We start from the raw sequence: 17,023 nt of genomic DNA, 5'->3' as shown, positions 1-17,023 counted from the left end.
GAGCAGAAGACAATTAACCTTCACCCATTAACTGCGGCCTGCCGAGGCCACGCGCAGGCAGCATCCCCGGGCTGGGGCTGGGCTGAGCAGGAGCAGTCATTAAGCTACTGGTCTGGAACCAAATGAGGGCCACTGCTGAGGCACTCGCTGAACAACTCGTGTTTATGTTTCTTATTTAGTTCTACAAGCATTAAATCAGCGTGGCCAGAGCGCGGGGCAGGCCCCTCCCAGGCAGGCACACTCCCACATGGTCCCAGGGCCTCTCTGCTTTCTGGAGATTGCATTTGAGGGAGGAAAGGCTGGAATCATACACTGTTCATCTTCCAGTGATCTTTTTAGGAGCTCTTCTAGTGGGGAGAAGGGGAAGAGATCAGGCAGGTGGGAGGATGTGGAGATGGAGAGTGGAAAAGCAAGGGATGACCTGTAAAGCTCTGGAAATTTGGGCTGGGGGAAGGCACGATGAAAAGGATGGGAGGAAGGAAGGCCACAGCCACAGCTGCCCACTCACAGCCCCAGGCTTGACTGCCCAGCTCAGTGCAACTGGAAATAAAGCCATTTTCAGAAAGCTCAGCACTGTCCCTTCCAAGAGCCAAGCTCTTTCCAAACATCTCCAGCCAGGCACACAAAGTGCTGAGGCAGCGTGGCTGGGAGGGGATTCCTGTGGGAGCAGGGAATCTCCATGGACATTCTCCTCACCCTGCCCCACCTCACTAAGATGAACTGGCAGGGAGGAGAGGGAAGGCAGGTTTTTAAGTGAAGGAGAATATAAAAGAACTCCTCTGTAGTTAACACAAGGTCTGATGGCCCTGCCTGAAGACTGAACAGCTGAACATCAGCATTATACAGGGACACAGGTCCTCATTCAAGGGTAGGAAGAGACTAAAGAAGGGATAGGTAAGCATTAGGCATGCCTGCCTCCTTCCTCAGGGAGCAGGGATAGAGAAGGTTACATCAGGCTCTGAAGAACTGCATTCAACCAACACACCAAGGTTTTCTTCACAAAATACTCACTCGTTCTCCATCGGCTCCTGGTAGCCCAAATAATCCTGGGAGACCAATATAGCCCTAAAGAAAAGAGGAAACAAGCAGTCAAACACATTTCTCCATTAGCAGCAGTCAGTCTGTGCTTCCTGAAGAGCAGAGCAGCCTCCAGCGCTGGTCAGTGGCAGCCGTGATGAAATAAACCTTGAGGCAAGTGTATATGCCCATGGACTGCATGGTGCTGGCTTCCACGATGTAGTCCAAGGGCACATACCCTCACACCAGGGATCAGGAGGACTCCAGGCAGCAAGAGGACAGCCAGAAGAAACCTTACCTGGGCTGGCTCTAAGTGTACCTGAGGGGAATGGAGCTTGGTTCGAGGTTAGCAAAAGTAATCCACAGACCTACACCTACTTTTGTCTCTTTTGTCTCTTTCTTTGCTTTTGACACTCATTTCCAGCTGTCCTGTTGCAGCAAGCCCTTTCTGTCTTGTGTCACCTGGTGGTCACACACTGCAGGCCCTTCTGAGGGAAAACCCCCTTTTTCTGGCACCAGGGCTGCCACCACACTGCAGTGAGTCCTGGCTCTGCCCAAAGCCTGTCCCTGCACCACCAAGACCTTGTGCAAACCTTCACCACCCCAAGCACTGAAGGCCCTGCATGGGCTGGGAGAGGCTGAACCTGACATTCCAGGCTTGGGGGGTTGATGTGAGGCTCAACTTGCACACCCACACCATGGGGGAACCACCTTTGCACCAGCACATTGCACATAAAACCTACTGCTTCCCCACTCATCAGAAACCTTGTGTTTCCAGGTTTCTCTGTGGCCTTGGGGCCCTGCTGAGACAAGACACGCTGCATAAAACACAGTGTTTCCCTTGCCTTGCCACAATGGCAGCCTTGTGTTTAATCCCTTTGCTCAGCAGCCTGGACAAAGTCACCTTGTGTGCTGGGCCTCTGCAAAGGCCCCACTGGTGCCAAGCATGCCAAATCCAGAGGAAGTGAATTTCAGCAGGGAGCCCCCTCTGTGGCACCTCACTGTTACAGGAGCCAAGTGCTAACACTGCTTTTCTCTCATCTTTCTTTCTCCATCGTTGCTAAATCTCTATCTGCAAACCCCACCAAACCGTTCCACCAGTCCATAGCTCCCTGTGGGTTGTATTTCCTTTAGGGACAGCACCTAGATGGGAAATAATGCTACATTAAAATGAGCCTGTCTGCCTTTGCCTCCTGCATCCTAAAATAAACCACATAACTCCAGAACTTTTCCTGGAGAGGGAAAAAGTAGAGGTGGAGGATGAAGAAGAGTCCAGAGCTGGCTCCCTTAAACCACAAAATGCACATTTCTTACCTTAGCACCCAATTCTGATATACTCTGGTTGAACTAAGAAAGGAGTTCCTTGGGTATTTATAAATATTTCAGTCCTCACCACTCAGGGGTGCAAAATGGAGAATAATTTCTAAATCTTACATTCTGCACATCTACCACCTGATAATTACACAAGGTCCTGGTTAGGGCAGTGAAGAGATGCCCCAGGGAAAGCTTCAGCCCTTGCAGAAGTGGGGTGAGTCTCAGATTTTCCTCTTCTGCAGGAACTGAATGTGCCCTCTCCCTTCCCAGCTCAGGAATACTGCTAGCTACAGGGTCAGCATTTGTTTATTCCTTGCAGTTTTCCTAGTGATGAAAGCCAGCTGCTTGAATTTACTGCATATAGAGAAAGTATCACGTGCTAGAGAAATGGGGATTTATTGGCTTAGGATCTCTTGTGAATTTATAATTGCAGGAAAAGAACAAAATGTGATTAACAAGAGCCTTAAGTAGTAATAAAAAAAGAATCCTTTACAGTGAGAATAAAACCCCAGCAATTACTTCTGGTGAGCAAAACCAGTCAGGACGGAGATATTGTTTGTATTTGCACATGGCTTCAAGATGCTGGCTTGCTGTTGTTCATAATGATATAAACCACTCCCAAACCAGGCCTGTGCCCAAATGAGCCCATACTCAGCATGGTTAAAGTCTGCTGAACCACACTGATTGAAACTAAAGAGGCCTTTGGGACGTGGGGCTTGCAGGCTTTGATAGGAATTTGTAAGCCATTCTTTCCTCCCCTGCAATGTGAGCTCTGAGGGGCCTGACTTTATCATCAGCACTATTGGGGGACTTTGATCAAGGTACATTCCGTGTTTAATTAAAAAAAACTTAACAGTGCATGGTTCAAATCCCCCAAACCCAACAAATTAAAGCAACCAGCTTCAGAATTGCAAAATCAAGCCTAAAGTTTCTTGAGAAGTCTTTGATAAAAACAAGCAGAGAAAAGGCAAATGAAAGGTTGCTTACCCGAGTGCCTTTTGGGCCAGATTCCCCTATGGGGCCAGGTAAACCCTAGAACAGAAGGGGAAAAAAACAAAGACAAATGTGGACAAGCTTTAACTTAAAATAACAAGCAGTGCAAACCCCCCAAGCACCATCCCTGCATGGTTCTGCTTTAAGTGCTTCTTAAAGCTTTAAGTGCTGCATGGTTCTGCTTTAAGATTTTGCTTTAAGGATCCAAGGAGTATCAACAAAGAAGAAAAAAGGACCAAATAATACAAATAACAGATCTGCCATTGTTGGGGAACTGGGATTGAGCAGAACCTGAGACTGCTGCACACAGTGAGCCTTCCCTGGGGCTGAATTTGAGATTTCTGAGGATAAAGACCACAAGGGATGATGCAGTGGGGTGCCCAGAGGTTGTGTTACACTTGGGATGTGAGGCACAGTGATGCTCTGTGCCCAACAGCTCTGCACTCATCTTCCTGCCTGAGAAAACACATGCATAGCAAATGTATTCCAATTCCTGCTTAGGGAACACTGGTGCAATGAGAAATTCCTACAGCTCAGAGAGTCACTTAGCAATGCAGGTACTGTGATACCTCTAACCCTTTGCAGCATCAGCTATGGAAAGAATTGAAAATTAATTCCCCATTCTAATTCTATGCCTAATGCTGCTCACTCAAAATACTGCAAAAAAGAAAAGTGCAAAAATGCAGAATAAATTTTCATGTTTATTGCCTTCTAGCAAGTTTCCAGATCAAGTTTTTTTCAAGTCCCAAATTTTGATGGGATTTTGCTGGGGGAATAATAAAAAAAAAAAAGGCAAAGTCCATATTTTCTTCAGCTGGCAGCAGTGCAAGGCTCAGCCTGGGATGTGAGAGTTGGGTTGTGTTCTTTCCTGGCTCCTGCATCATTGCCAAAGATTTCAGGCATCAGGGTGAAGTTACAATCCTGCCTGTGATGCACAAACCAAACCCGAGCCAAGCACTCTCTCCCATGGCTGCAGAGCCAGCACAGCTGACAGGAGTAACAAGTAGTAAAATCTCTGTAAAGCAAACAGCCCTGATGCAGGATACACACAGCATTCAGATAGCCTGAATAAAGCTGCCTTAAAAAAATAAAAAAGTCACTTTCCTGACCCAAACCACGTTTTTAAGAAGGCAGATTTGTTCTTTGAATGTCAAGGCACAGATTTCATCCTACTTATCTGATGGGCTGAATTGCTGAACAGCATTCATTAACCTTGTATGTCCAAAATCTCTTGGACCTCTTCTTATTAGCCATCTAACACACATTCACACCTAGGAGACTCTAGGAGACTCTCTGGCATGTTCAGCTCTAACAGCCTTTCAGAGTATGAATGGAGCATTTAGTCAGGTGCATAAAGCTCCCATCCAGTTCTGCCATCTGCACTCTCCAGTGGGCTAAGCAAGGTATCAGTTTAATTTTCAATTTAAAATGGGTCATGCTTTATGGACAGTCTGAGGCAGAGAGATGCAGACTTGTTCTGCAGGTCTAGCTCATATTCAATCCAATAACCTACACATCTGCATAAAAAATTCACATCCAAACTCATGGTAAGTCTGAAAGACTCAGGACAGAGCATTTGGGATCTTTGACATATGCCTGGTCTCTTGGCTTACAGATAAATGTGGCTGAATCCAACATTAAATGTGTCCCTTTTAGAAAATCCTAGCAATCTTACTTCACCACAAAATGTTATAGGGCTGGATGTTCTGCCTTCCAAGAGGTTCCACTTTTTAGGATCTAGCAAATTCTTCTGTTTCTTTTATACTACTCAGCATCTTACAATAAAGTGCCCAATCTTGATCCATTACCCCACGCACACTCCTCCATTTCTAAAGTTGTCTTTGTGTAATTTTTTTCAGTGTGAGAACAATGACTTGATTGTCTTTCATTATCTTTTTTTTTGCAGATGCAAATATGATTTTTATATATATATTTACAGTTCATGTATAACATTGTGTGTGTATACATAGGTTTATGCCAGTGCATTTTACCAGAGAGAGTTCATCTAAATCTCCTCCTCCAATTAAATTGAATTAAATACACCTTTTTTCATCCTAGGTTTCTAACTTGTCCAACATTAGATGCAAAATATGCCTAGAAAAGAAGGATTAGCATCTTGCATGTGTCTTTCTGTGCTCTGCTGTTCTGTTTTTTCCCTGTTGTTTATACTGAAGAAAAATCTGCCATAATTTGCTGTAGAAATTCAGGTTTTATCTATCACAGCCACAAAATACTTTCTAACAACATTTCAGAGTTGAAAGGCTTAGTTATTGCTACAACATTTTGAGGAGGGAAGAAGGAAAATATTCAGAGATCAAATATACCAACATTTCCTAGAGGACTGCACTGTCCTTAGTGGGGCATGTCTTTATCTACCTGCACACCCAAATCCCTACTCTGTGCACAGCACGATGAGATTTACTGCACCTGCCTGCCAGGATAACCTTTGGCACCTGGACTTCCAGCTGGTCCTCGTTCACCCTTTGGAGAAAAAAAAGAAAAGGCACAAAAAGTCAGGTGAATGTCCCACTTGGGAAGGGGTTTTAGCTGAATCATTGAGGAGTGGATTAATCTGATGCACATCTATTGAGAGGAAAACAATATTAAGGGTAGATAATGATGTTAATTAATGAGGGGGAAAACACAGGGAAGCCAAATCTACAGGATCCATGCACTGAGCAAGTGCTGCTGTTTCTCATTCTCCTCCAGTTGGGGGAAAGCAGCAGAGAATCTGGAACAAGGACACTAAGAGAAGGTGTAAGGCTGCATCTATATCTGGCATATGGAACCGTTTTGCTGGTGGGAAAGCACTGCCAAAATTCTTCAAAACTAAATGGATTCATGTATAATATCCTTTAACATCATTGCTAACAGGGCCTGCTATTCATTGCCTTTTTTTTTTTTTTTTTTATTGCATTGCAAACATCAAACTTAACCAAATAGAGAGGGAGGAGAAAAGGGGAGGGGGAGAAGAAAAGGGGAGGAGGGGAATGGGCTTTGGGAAGGGAATCACATATATTCAGCACAGTGTGGTTAGTAAAGTCCAGGTGAAATTATGGTAAAAAGACAAATAAAGGGGTAAGATGGTGAGCTGGTTTTTCTTCCCCCAAGTAAATTTAGTGTGGCTGAGCAGCAAAAACTAGAAATTAGATGTAGGAACTCCAAGGCAGTATGCCATGGGTGCTGGGCCTGTGTGTGTGCCCTGGGAGCAGCTGCCTGTCCACACTGAGCAGGCTGCACCAGAGCCAAAGCAGCATCACAGCCAGCAAATCCATCCCTCCTCAAAGCTCCCCTGTTGGGAACTGGGAAAACTCACCTGGTCTCCAGGGTGACCTGGTGGTCCAGGGTAGCCTTTATATCCCTGTCAAAAGAGGATGGAAGAGATGAATACTAAGAAACAAAAATGTAGTACAATAATCTGGGTTTGGTTTCTATGTCTCTTTGCAGGTGGGACTAAAGTTCTGAGGAGAAGCAGGATTTTAGAGAGCATTACACAATCCTGAAAACTTTTATCAGGCTGCCTTGTGCTTGCACCACCCAAACCTGCTGATGTGCCCTGCTGTGGTCTGGGGTGATAAATACTCCAGAAGGAATTGCTCCATGCTCAGATCTATTTGTAATCTACACCTTGAGCAAGGCTGCCCTTAATACTCAGGAAACCACAGAATGAAATTTTGGCTTTGGGCACATTGGGGACTACAGTTACATGAGCCACTTGTGTTTCAGAGCTCTTACTTTTGCTTTGGTCTTTGAAATGCCACAGGAAACACCAAAACAACCATTTACTGTGACAGGAAACTCCAATTTTTCTACCTTGAACTTGTCCAGGTTCCAGCTTTTCCAATCTAATTATTACAAGATCCAGAGTGCTCCATTATGAAGCTACTAAAATTGGTGAGCAAGCTGCCTCTCAACCTGCTCTTTCTGCTGAATTAATTAGAATGAGTTTCTTAATCCACCTTGCTTACTGGCAAGTGTTTCAGGCTTCAAATCATTCTCACAGGTCTTTCATAATCCTGCTGCAGTTTGTCAATATTTCATTTTTTGGGGGGATGCAGACACTGGAGCAGGACAAGGGCAGCCTGTTTGACTGCAGACTGAGCAGTGTGTGTCTTTTAAGGGAGTTTGCTTTCTCCTAGATTTACCTAGAGCTCCCTTCAAACACAGTGAATTTTTTTGTGATGGACAGTTCAGATTTTTTCTCTCTTCAGCTGTTTAAAACAAGCTTCCATCAAGGGAAGCAGATCAGGAGATTGAACTCAGCTACAGAGAAGACTGTTTAGCTGGGCTAGCAGCAAGACTAAATTTAAAAAAAGAGCAGAAAATTTAACTTGAAACAAATGGGAGAGAAAAAAAATAAACATGGAACAATCCTTGAACAAATACTAAAGAAATAACAAATTGCTTTCAAGGGTGGGTTACAACTACTTGTCCCTCAGTCCCTGCCACTCACCCTGTCCTGCCAGGGCTCCAGCACCCCTCATCTGTCTGTGGAGCCCACAGGGAGTGTCCCTGCTCTGGAAGCCATCACCAGTCACAGGGGTGACCAAGCACTTGGCCTTTGGCTCCACTCTCATGCAAACCCAGGGCTGTTTCTGCTCCCAGGTCCACACCTCTGCTTAACAGCTTTTTTATTTTTCCCATGGGCCATTCCAGACCTGCAGCCTGAGCCTTGCTGGCAGGGTGAGCAATGCTCCCAGCCATGCTGGCCACTGCCCTCTCCCCTCTGCATTCCTCCTGCTTTGTTATTCCAGACAGTCTGGCCTGCAGAGATGCTGATCCCCTTCTCACCAGGTCTCTCCTGCTTGGCTTTGCTGAAATGCCATGGCTCTGGACAGAGCTGCACCTTCTGACGAGGCTGCCCTGAAAAACCCTTGGTGGAACCACCTCGAGGGTCCTTTCTCCAATTTCAGTCAGAGATTCCTCACTGGAAGTTCTTGGAGCAGGATCAGCACACAGGATTCCCTGTCTCTCTCCAGGAAGCTGCCCCATGAAATCCTCTCCTGCTCATCCTCTCCCTGGCTCCCTGACAGAGGCTCACAGAGAGGAGGGAGGATGCTCCACCCTGCTTGGGTGTCTGGCCTGAAGGTGAGAGCTTCCAACAGAAACATCCCTGAGTTCAGCATCCCCAGCCATTCCCTGAAATTTAGATTTCCATGGGGTTTTCTCCTGGGACCTCTGCCCAGTTCCAGTCTGGAGCTGGAGCTGCCTTGTCTCTAGACAACTAGAGCACCAAGCTTAACAATATCTTATTTTCCACTGATAAAAAATATGTGCCTGGCTTGGCTGCTCTGAACCATGCTGCTCCAGCTGGATTTCTGCAGGATGGGGATTTTGAGCCTGCAATGCCCACCCAAAGCAGGTGGTTGCATGATGGTCCCTTGGGATGCTCAAAGCACGTCCTGAACTAAATTCTGCACCAATTCTGTAGTGGTAAGTGAATGGCAATTAGGTTAAATATGTTATGTTCCTAAATGTGTAGGCACTGTTATGTGCTACTGTTATGTTCTATTAAATATCCTCTTTACTATATATTCTGGGTTCTGGATGGTTTCAAAGATGTATTTCCTCATAATATACCCCAGTTATTTCTGCCTCAGGTGAATTACAAAGAAGGAAAAGCCGGAAAGCTTGTGTATGTTACAGCTTTGTGTGAAAGTATTTACCTGCTAAAATCCTCTTCAAATAGCACTAAAATGACAGGGCAGAGGGTATGAAAACAACTGCATTTGCTCTTTTATCCAAACACTTTGTGATGATTACAGGGCACTCCACACAAAGGGCTGTGATTTGGAAAGGAAATTGCACTCCAGTGAAGGATTTACTCATCTGTGATGATATTTATAATCCACTCTCTCCTAGCTAAAGGGATCATCCTGCACTTTGGTAGGAAATGTGAAGAATTAAGGGGCCAGGGGATGAGACCTGCATGCAGGATGTTTTGAAGCCCTGACCACTTCCCAGCTCTGTCTTGCTCCTTGAGCCCAGTGAAGCTTTGCCTCTCTCACTGCTGTTTTCTCCTCTGGAGCAATGATGCTGCTCTGCTGAGATCTACCTCCAAGGCAGCTGTGGTCTGCAGCCCCAAACCAAAAGCCAAAGCCCACAGATACCTCACAGGCACCAGAGGGGACATCCAAGTCCTGCCACCCTTCCTGATCTGCAAAAGCTCCATTTGCTCTGTGTGGAGAGGATGAGAAATACACTTGTTGCAGACATCTTTTATGAAAAATCCTTTCCTTAGGATCCTTCCTCCTGAGAAGCTGGGAGGCCTCAGGAACAAAATGTAAACAGTGATTATCTGCTGCTGTGGAATGCAACAGGTGCATCTGTGATTGGCCCATCACAGATGTTTGTATTTAATGGCCAATCACAGTCAGCTGGCTCAGACAGACAGCTGAGCCACAAACCTTTGTTATCATTCCTTCCTATTCTATTCTTAGCTAGCCTTCTGATGAAACCTTTTCTTCTACTCTTTTAGTATAGTTTTAATGTAATATATATCATAAAATAAGAAATCAAGCCTTCTGAAACATGGAGTCAGATCCTCGTCTCTTCCCTCATCCAAGAACCCCGGTGAACACCATCACATACATCTGCTGCTCCTAAGGCAGTTTCATGTGCTTGTAGAAGTGTGGAGCTAAAACGACTTCAGGGGTGCTCTGAGATCAGCCTGTCCAATCCCACAAGCCCAATCCAAGTCTGTCAGCATTCCCAAGGCAGGCACTGAGGATTGAGCCACACTGTCCAAAACCACACGCTGCTGGTTGTGGCTCCAGCTCACGCTGCTGAGACAGTGGTTTCATTTAGTGGGAAATGCATTTTGTTTCTTCTGGTGAAATATTTTACCCATTTGAAGGTTGCTACATGGTGTTCTCTGATCAAAGCCCTCAGAGCCCTTTTTGCAGCAGCTCCATTGAGTGAGAGGAGGGATGTCCATTTCCAAGGCATAGCTGTTTTCCAGTAGCCAAGATGTGTTGCCCACCCTCAGCCAAGCAGCAGTGTATTTTCACTGGGAGAATGCCAGCAGGCAACCCAGATTAAAAAAAAAAAAAAAAAAAAAAGAATTTTTCCAAACATTTCTCCAACAGCTGTAAATTTTTTCTTAATGCAAGATGCTAATAAAAGCCAGGTTACACCAAACCCACTGCCAGACTAGTGCTACTGGGAGGTGTTTTTAAGCTGCACCAAAGGAAAAATTTCAACATCCAACTTGCTCATTACTTGAAGAAACAGAAGCATATCCCTGCCTTTACCCTGTCCTGTGGGAGTTCAGATCAGATGTGAAGGCCATGTGCTGGACTTGGGAATGTTTGTTCAGTCTCCTATTCCTTCTCTGCTTTTTCCACTATGAGTTCTTGCACTCCTGACATTGCATTTTGCTGATCGTAACCACAAGGTTTTGTTTTATGAGCTGTTATACCAGGAAAATGGTATTCTTTGCACCCTATTAGTTAGAACTTGTTTGTGACAGCAAAAGATCTGTAATTAATCACTCAATTGCTCCTACTCCACACAGCACCCCAAGCATGACCAGCCTTGGAGTAGAAAAATAAACTCAGCCCCTCCTCTTGGCAATTTGGTTCTGGTATAAAGCATGCAACAAATAATGGTGGAGAGGGAGGGCTCCTTTCAGCCTCCTCCACACCTTCTCTCTCTCCTTGGGGTCTTAAAAAATACCAGAGGAGGTGTTTGTGTGCAGCTAATTGACCTGAGCAACAGTGTATGGTCAATGGCTCATTGACTGATGAAGTGATGGAAACAAGATGCTAATTTTAACTGTTCAGGTTAGCTGTGGCAATATTGGCTTGCTGGGAGGGGGAGTCATGGCCACTGAGCCCCAAACAGCTCCCTGCAACAGGCCCAGCTTCCAAAAAAAGAAACCAACCTACCAACAGAGCCTGGAGCTGGAAACTCAGCTGAAATGTCCTTGGTATATGAAAGATCGGAGCTCCAGGTATGGATGGCTGAGGTATTGCAATGCAGGCTTGATGCATGGATAGAAACACATCCTGCTGCCCCAGGAAAACAGGAATGGATCTTGTCTTTTATCCCTACATAGCATTGTCTAGGCATGAGTGTGTTGTTTGTGATGTTAATGGTGTTGAAGCATCAATATGGAAGCAAATAAAGCAAAACCTGACCAGTGCTGACAGTCTCCAAGCAAAAGAAAGAGGGAAGGCACACAGATATGTTCTTGAAATGTGCTTTACCAGGATAGACAGTGGTGATTTCCTTGGGATGCCAGCACTGTTCTGAATCCATGCTCTGAGTATTGCTGTTGGTTGGAGATCCCTTTAGATGATGCACTGGCTGCACCAGGCCTAAACTGAGATTGCTGAGGAACACCCAGTGTCAGGGAGCAGAGGGATGAGGAATACAAAGGAGGAACAGAGTTCTGTACCCAGAATTTCATTTCATACTCTAACATAGTGTTCAGGCAGCTGCTTCAGCCCATCTTCCCAGGTTATACACCTGCTGAAAAGGCATAAGGCTCTTTGGGTGGATACTGGGACTTTGAATTAAATCTTTCAGGCAGAGTTATAGAAGAAAATTTTAAAATAAAATTACTGATCTGATTGACTAGAAAAGAACACTCTTACCTTTCTACCAGGTGGTCCAGGGAACCCAGTTAAACCAGGTAAGCCCACATCTCCCTGTAGGAAACAAGCAAGTTCAATCAGTTTGCAGCAACATTTTCCCTATGCCTACTGCAGTTACCACAATTATTTTGCTAACACCAGCCCCCAGCTATTGATATTTCTGGTTCTAATCACAACTCTTCAAAACCTGAGTAGATAAGAAGAGTAGATTTAAACAACATCTCTATTAACTGGCTCATATAAATAATAACCCCAGTTAATTAATGGCAGCTGCTGCTGGAGTCCAGCTCTTTGCAAGCAGAATGAATGTGCTTTTTTTCCCCTCAATGATCTCATTCAGTCACATGCTTCATTCGCCTTTCAATAGGCATTGAAATCGCCAAGGCAAGGAAATTTTAGATTTTAAATGCAATAAGAACAACAGGTACCTGCTGCCAAATCCTGTGATTTGCTCTCACACTCTGCTACTGCCCTGGCTCAGCCCCTGGCTCCCGTTGGGATGGTGCTGGTGGTGCAATTATTTAACCTGTCTGTCTGACATGGACTGAACCTTTGCAGGCTGCTGGTGGGAGGGTTTGCTCAGTGGCCTGTGCTTCTGAAAGGGGATTGCATCACATCCCAGCTGGCAAACCCAAAGCATCAGAGAACGGGTGAGCGCGTCGCTGTGAGACCTCTCCAACACCCAGCCTGGCTGTGTGAGCCCACTTGGCCTCCTCTGACCAGGATCAACAAACCCTGGAGTGCCTTCCTACTGAAATTCAACAGATTTCCAGTATCTAGATTGAAAATTAGGCATCACTCCAAACTCCTGCTGGAAACTCCTTATTCTTACTGCTGCTATCAGGGATAAAGCCTTGTTAACACAAGCTAAAGGTCATCTGGATGTCTCCCTTTTTTACACCAAGCATTGTCTTCAAGAAAACAGTTCCAGACCCTGCAGGTGGATGATTTCCACGTGATGCCACTCCAATATAGTGTACCAGAAACTTCAGAAGACATCTCACAGTGTTAAGTTAAAAGCATCATTTCAGACTTAGCCTTCTGAATGTTTTCTAGCACTGCCTTCCATCCTGCAGTTGTGTGGCCTGACTGTGCTTTATGGGGGCATCTGGTGTCAAATGAAGAGCCCAAGCTCCTCATGGCTGGTGCTTTCTATGAGCTGTGCATTTATAGCAAGACTTATGGTGAGAGGAACAGAGGACATGAATTACCAAGGATTGTGCAGGCATCCCTGAAAGAGGTAATTGAGGTAGGTGATGTGGAGCCCTGATTGCCCTACTGTTAATTTCTAGACTTCTGTGAGGGCTTGTTGCCTCAGTAGAAATCACCCAGCTGTGAAACAGCAAAAATGGGAGTTGTAACTTATTGAAAGGAATTAGCAGAATTCTGATCCTCAAAAATTGCTAAGCCCAGAAAGCAGCTTTCCTTCCCAGCTGGGAGCTTTGTGCTGGTTTGAGCAGCCCTTGGTGGAAGCCCCTCAGCGAGGTCCATGCCTTAAAAGCCTCCACCAAGAAACCTCTACCCTGATGGGGTAGAGTCCCATGTGCCCGTGGGACTTGAGCTGGGCTGCAGATTGTGGATAAACTGGATAAATTGGTGGCCAGGTGGCACCTCAGTGCACTGTGATCATTGAGAGCCACCTCTCTTCAGTCCTGAATCCAATATCTAAGCCTTATTTCCCAGTCCTCAGCAGCTGGGGTGCTGGTGGCTGCAGTACAGAACCCCTGTGAGTGTGTGCACAATTCTGGAAGCCCACCATGGCCTTGGGGTGACATCTCTGTGCACAGTTCTGGAAGCCCACCATGGCCTTGGGGGGACATCTCTGTGCACAGTTCTGGAAGCCCACCATGGCCTAGGGGTGACATCTCTGTGCACAGTTCTGGAAGCCCACCATGGCCTTGGGGGGACATCTCTGTGCACAGTTCTGGAAGCCCACCATGGCCTTGGGGGGACATCTCTGTGCACAGTTCTGGAAGCCCACCATGGCCTAGGGGGGACATCTCTGTGCACAGTTCTGGAAGCCCACCACGGCCTTGGGGTGACATCTCACCTTCTGCCCATTGCGAGCTTTTCCAGGTGACAGCCCAGGATCACCTTTCTGACCCTGAAATGAAAAATTTACATTAGTGACATAACCCAAGGACCTAGCCCACAGATGTGGTTCTGCTTCCACCAAGCCTCCAAATTAAAAAAACATTTTGTTTTATCCCAGTCTTCCCTGACATCCCAAATGTATTAAAGTGGCCTGGAATAGCTGTTGTGCTGGGGGTGGATTTGGTGAGTGCTGCTGCTAAAGAGTTGAGTTTTAAATAGTAGTTGACAGTATTCAATTGGCTAAAGAAAGGATAACTGGAAGAAAGCAATGTCAGGATTTTTGATACTTATTAGACCAGACAGCTGCAATTCCTTCCTTGTCTACAACTACCATCACAAAAATAATTACCAAGCCTATTACTGGGGCTGAACCATCCTTCTCAACAGCTCATAGATGCTGTTGCTTTTTTAACTGTGAGGAACAGATGAGACTGCAGAGAAAGTTGTACTAATTAGACACCCCCAACAGGCAGAGCAATTGTGAGGCTCCCAGGCTGGCAGAAAGCAGCACTTGACCTTAAGTGGCAGTATTCCTTATTTTCCTCCTTAACAACCGTGACGAGGGAAATTACAGTTGGAGGCTGTGATCTTCTGACAAACACAGGCTGGAATCTCAGCAGCATTTGATTATCTAATTCCAGCACATTCCTTTGGAAATCCCACTTATCAAGAGGTGGAAAGGTAATGTGAGCACCTAACAGGGAGAGATGGAAGTAGGAAAATCTAGAAGAGATTGAGGAGTGCCAGGTTCTTTGGGTAGGAGAGAGTAAAGCTCAGCACACAGAACATCTCTTCAGGCACAGCCAGGATGGGTATCCCAGGATCAGTCACTATTTAGCACCCATGAATCATAAACAAGCCACAACCTCTGTGTGCCCATCAGCACAGGACAGCTGGGAGGTTGAACTAATGGCCATCAAGGGAAGTGCTTGGAGGGGAGGCTCAGAAGGAGCAATAGTTGTCAGAATTCAGGACATCCCTCTGGCTGTCCTGGATTGCCAGGACCCTTGCCAGGGGGCTCAGAGACCCTGGCACAGAGCCCAAGACCCCTGTGATTTTGATTATGACCCATGGAAAAAAAAATTACCAACCTTATATGAAGGATTACAAGCCACAAAAGTTTAAGTAGAATGATAGTGAATTTATCACAGGGTGAAAAATAGATTTTTTGGGGTTTTTAGAATGGGGGTTCAGGGGGCAAGATGGAGGAATCTGGGTGTGTCCAGCCTTTCTCCTTCTTCTTCTTGCCTCCATCTTCTGCTGTGATGTTGGCACTGTTAGATTGGTTTAAAGTAGAAGCTCACTGTCTAACATAGGTGATGGGTATTGGGAAGTTATTGTAAATATTGTACACGTAGTTTTTAGTATAAAAAGATAACACTGCCCTTGGGGCAGGCAGAGTGCCTCTGACTGCCTTGCTGAACAGACCTCAGCAGGCCAAAGAAAGAATTTTATAGATAAGATAAAATAAACAACCTTGAGAACAAGACCTGAAGAGTTCTGACTCCTTCTTCAACTGCTGGGCTGGGAAAAGAGGCTTTCTAACACATCTTGGGGTCACTGTGAGCAGCTAAAGTCCCAAGAAATAGTGATTATTAACTGGCATTTCTCATGAGCAGCACAGAGCTCTGCTCACAGCCTCACTGGGAGTACATTCCATGTGTACTTCCCACCTTTATTGAGTGTAACCTCCCCATTCTGCTCCTCCTCCAGCATCCACCACAGGCTGTGAGACTCAGGAGTGAGACTGCTTGGCTCTGGACTGTAGGGAGCACTGCTGATTCAAGGCAGATGTATCTGCACAAATTCTCAATGAAAGCTCCAGCTTTCCAAACAGTAAATGAAGTCATGCAGATAATCTTGCTTTGCATGCAGCTGTTATCAGGGCAATTCTCCCACTCCCTGAGCTTCAGAGCAGTCAGTGGGTGCTGCCACTGCTGGGAACAGATTAGAGCAGCCCTTGGGATCCCTGGGTGTTCATTTCTGCTCTGCAAAATTCATTTACTGCAGCAGGTAAACACCCACCACTTTCCCTAAATCTTCCCATATGCTCCATGCAATGACTTTGAGATGTGGAAAAGAACTTTGTTTTCCCCTGGGAAGCTGCAGATCACATTAGCCAGGTCTCTGCTTTGCTGGCTCTGTGTTCAGCCCTGCTGAGCCCATCACACAGGTGCAGAGCTCAGCCACGAGCAGGATCTCATGTCCCCAAGATCAATCAGCAATGGCACCAGCTGGATGTGAGGGCTGAAATTGTGGATTAATTGCTTGAGTCTTCTTACACAGCAATGACAACGGGGGAATTAACCCAAATCTTGTCCAAGCCAAGCCACAACACCTTTCCCACAAGTTTCTCTCTTTCCCATCCTTACTTACTGAGAACACATCTTCCTCTTGTAAAGGAAGAAATTATTTTCTTCTGGGAATTGCATAGTCTAGAGCTGTGCAACTTAAACATCTCAGTTTTGCAATCCCACTAATATTATTTTAATTATCAGTGAGCCAAACTGATGAGCTACCTTGGAGAGGAAAAAGCACTCACTAAACTGAAAATACAATATTTTTCAAGTGCTTTAAGAAGAGATTTATCCAGGGCAGCAAACCATCCTAATACCTGATGCCAAAAGCCTCCAGGTGGGAGATGCAAACCCAACTCTTGCAATGGCTTTTGAAAACACACCTTGTCTGACCATCTGCCCAATCCCAAATACTTTTAGGGCATCCTGAGAGCTACAAAACAAAGCAAAACCACCCCTCCTGTCCCCCAGCAGCTTTCAGGTGACAGCTTGTGGCTACAGCTGTTGCAGATGTTATCTGCAATAATCAGTCTCTGCCCAAAAAGATGCAACAGCAATTTTACAACTGTCAAGAACAACAAGCAGAATGCAGGAAGTGGTGAGAATCCCCCTTTAGGCAGTTTCACACCATCAATTGCTGAGCTGGGCACCACAGGCTGAACTCCCAGGTGGCACAAGCAGGTGTAATGCCATGGAGTCAGTGGAACC

General features: G+C 45.7%; 1 protein-coding gene across 2 annotated transcripts in view; it reads right to left on the bottom strand.

Annotated features, from left to right (window-relative positions):
* LOC134428304 (collagen alpha-1(XXVII) chain-like) overlaps window positions 1-17,023 on the bottom strand; it is a 145,445-nt gene that overhangs the window by 93,494 nt on the left and 34,928 nt on the right. For both annotated transcript variants that reach the window (XM_063174925.1, XM_063174926.1), the window contains exons 6-11: window positions 13,975-14,028; window positions 11,925-11,978; window positions 6,641-6,685; window positions 5,752-5,805; window positions 3,319-3,363; window positions 1,012-1,065 (exon numbers count right to left, since the gene is read on the bottom strand). In XM_063174925.1, the coding sequence (XP_063030995.1) occupies window positions 1,012-1,065; window positions 3,319-3,363; window positions 5,752-5,805; window positions 6,641-6,685; window positions 11,925-11,978; window positions 13,975-14,028 (306 nt within the window). The remainder of the gene's footprint in view (window positions 1-1,011; window positions 1,066-3,318; window positions 3,364-5,751; window positions 5,806-6,640; window positions 6,686-11,924; window positions 11,979-13,974; window positions 14,029-17,023) is intronic.

The sequence above is a fragment of the Melospiza melodia genome, chromosome 22 (assembly GCF_035770615.1).
Source record: "Melospiza melodia melodia isolate bMelMel2 chromosome 22, bMelMel2.pri, whole genome shotgun sequence".
Taxonomy (NCBI): Eukaryota; Metazoa; Chordata; class Aves; order Passeriformes; family Passerellidae; genus Melospiza; species Melospiza melodia.
Note: the sequence above shows the minus strand (reverse complement) of the source record. Positions and strands in the feature narration are given on the sequence as shown.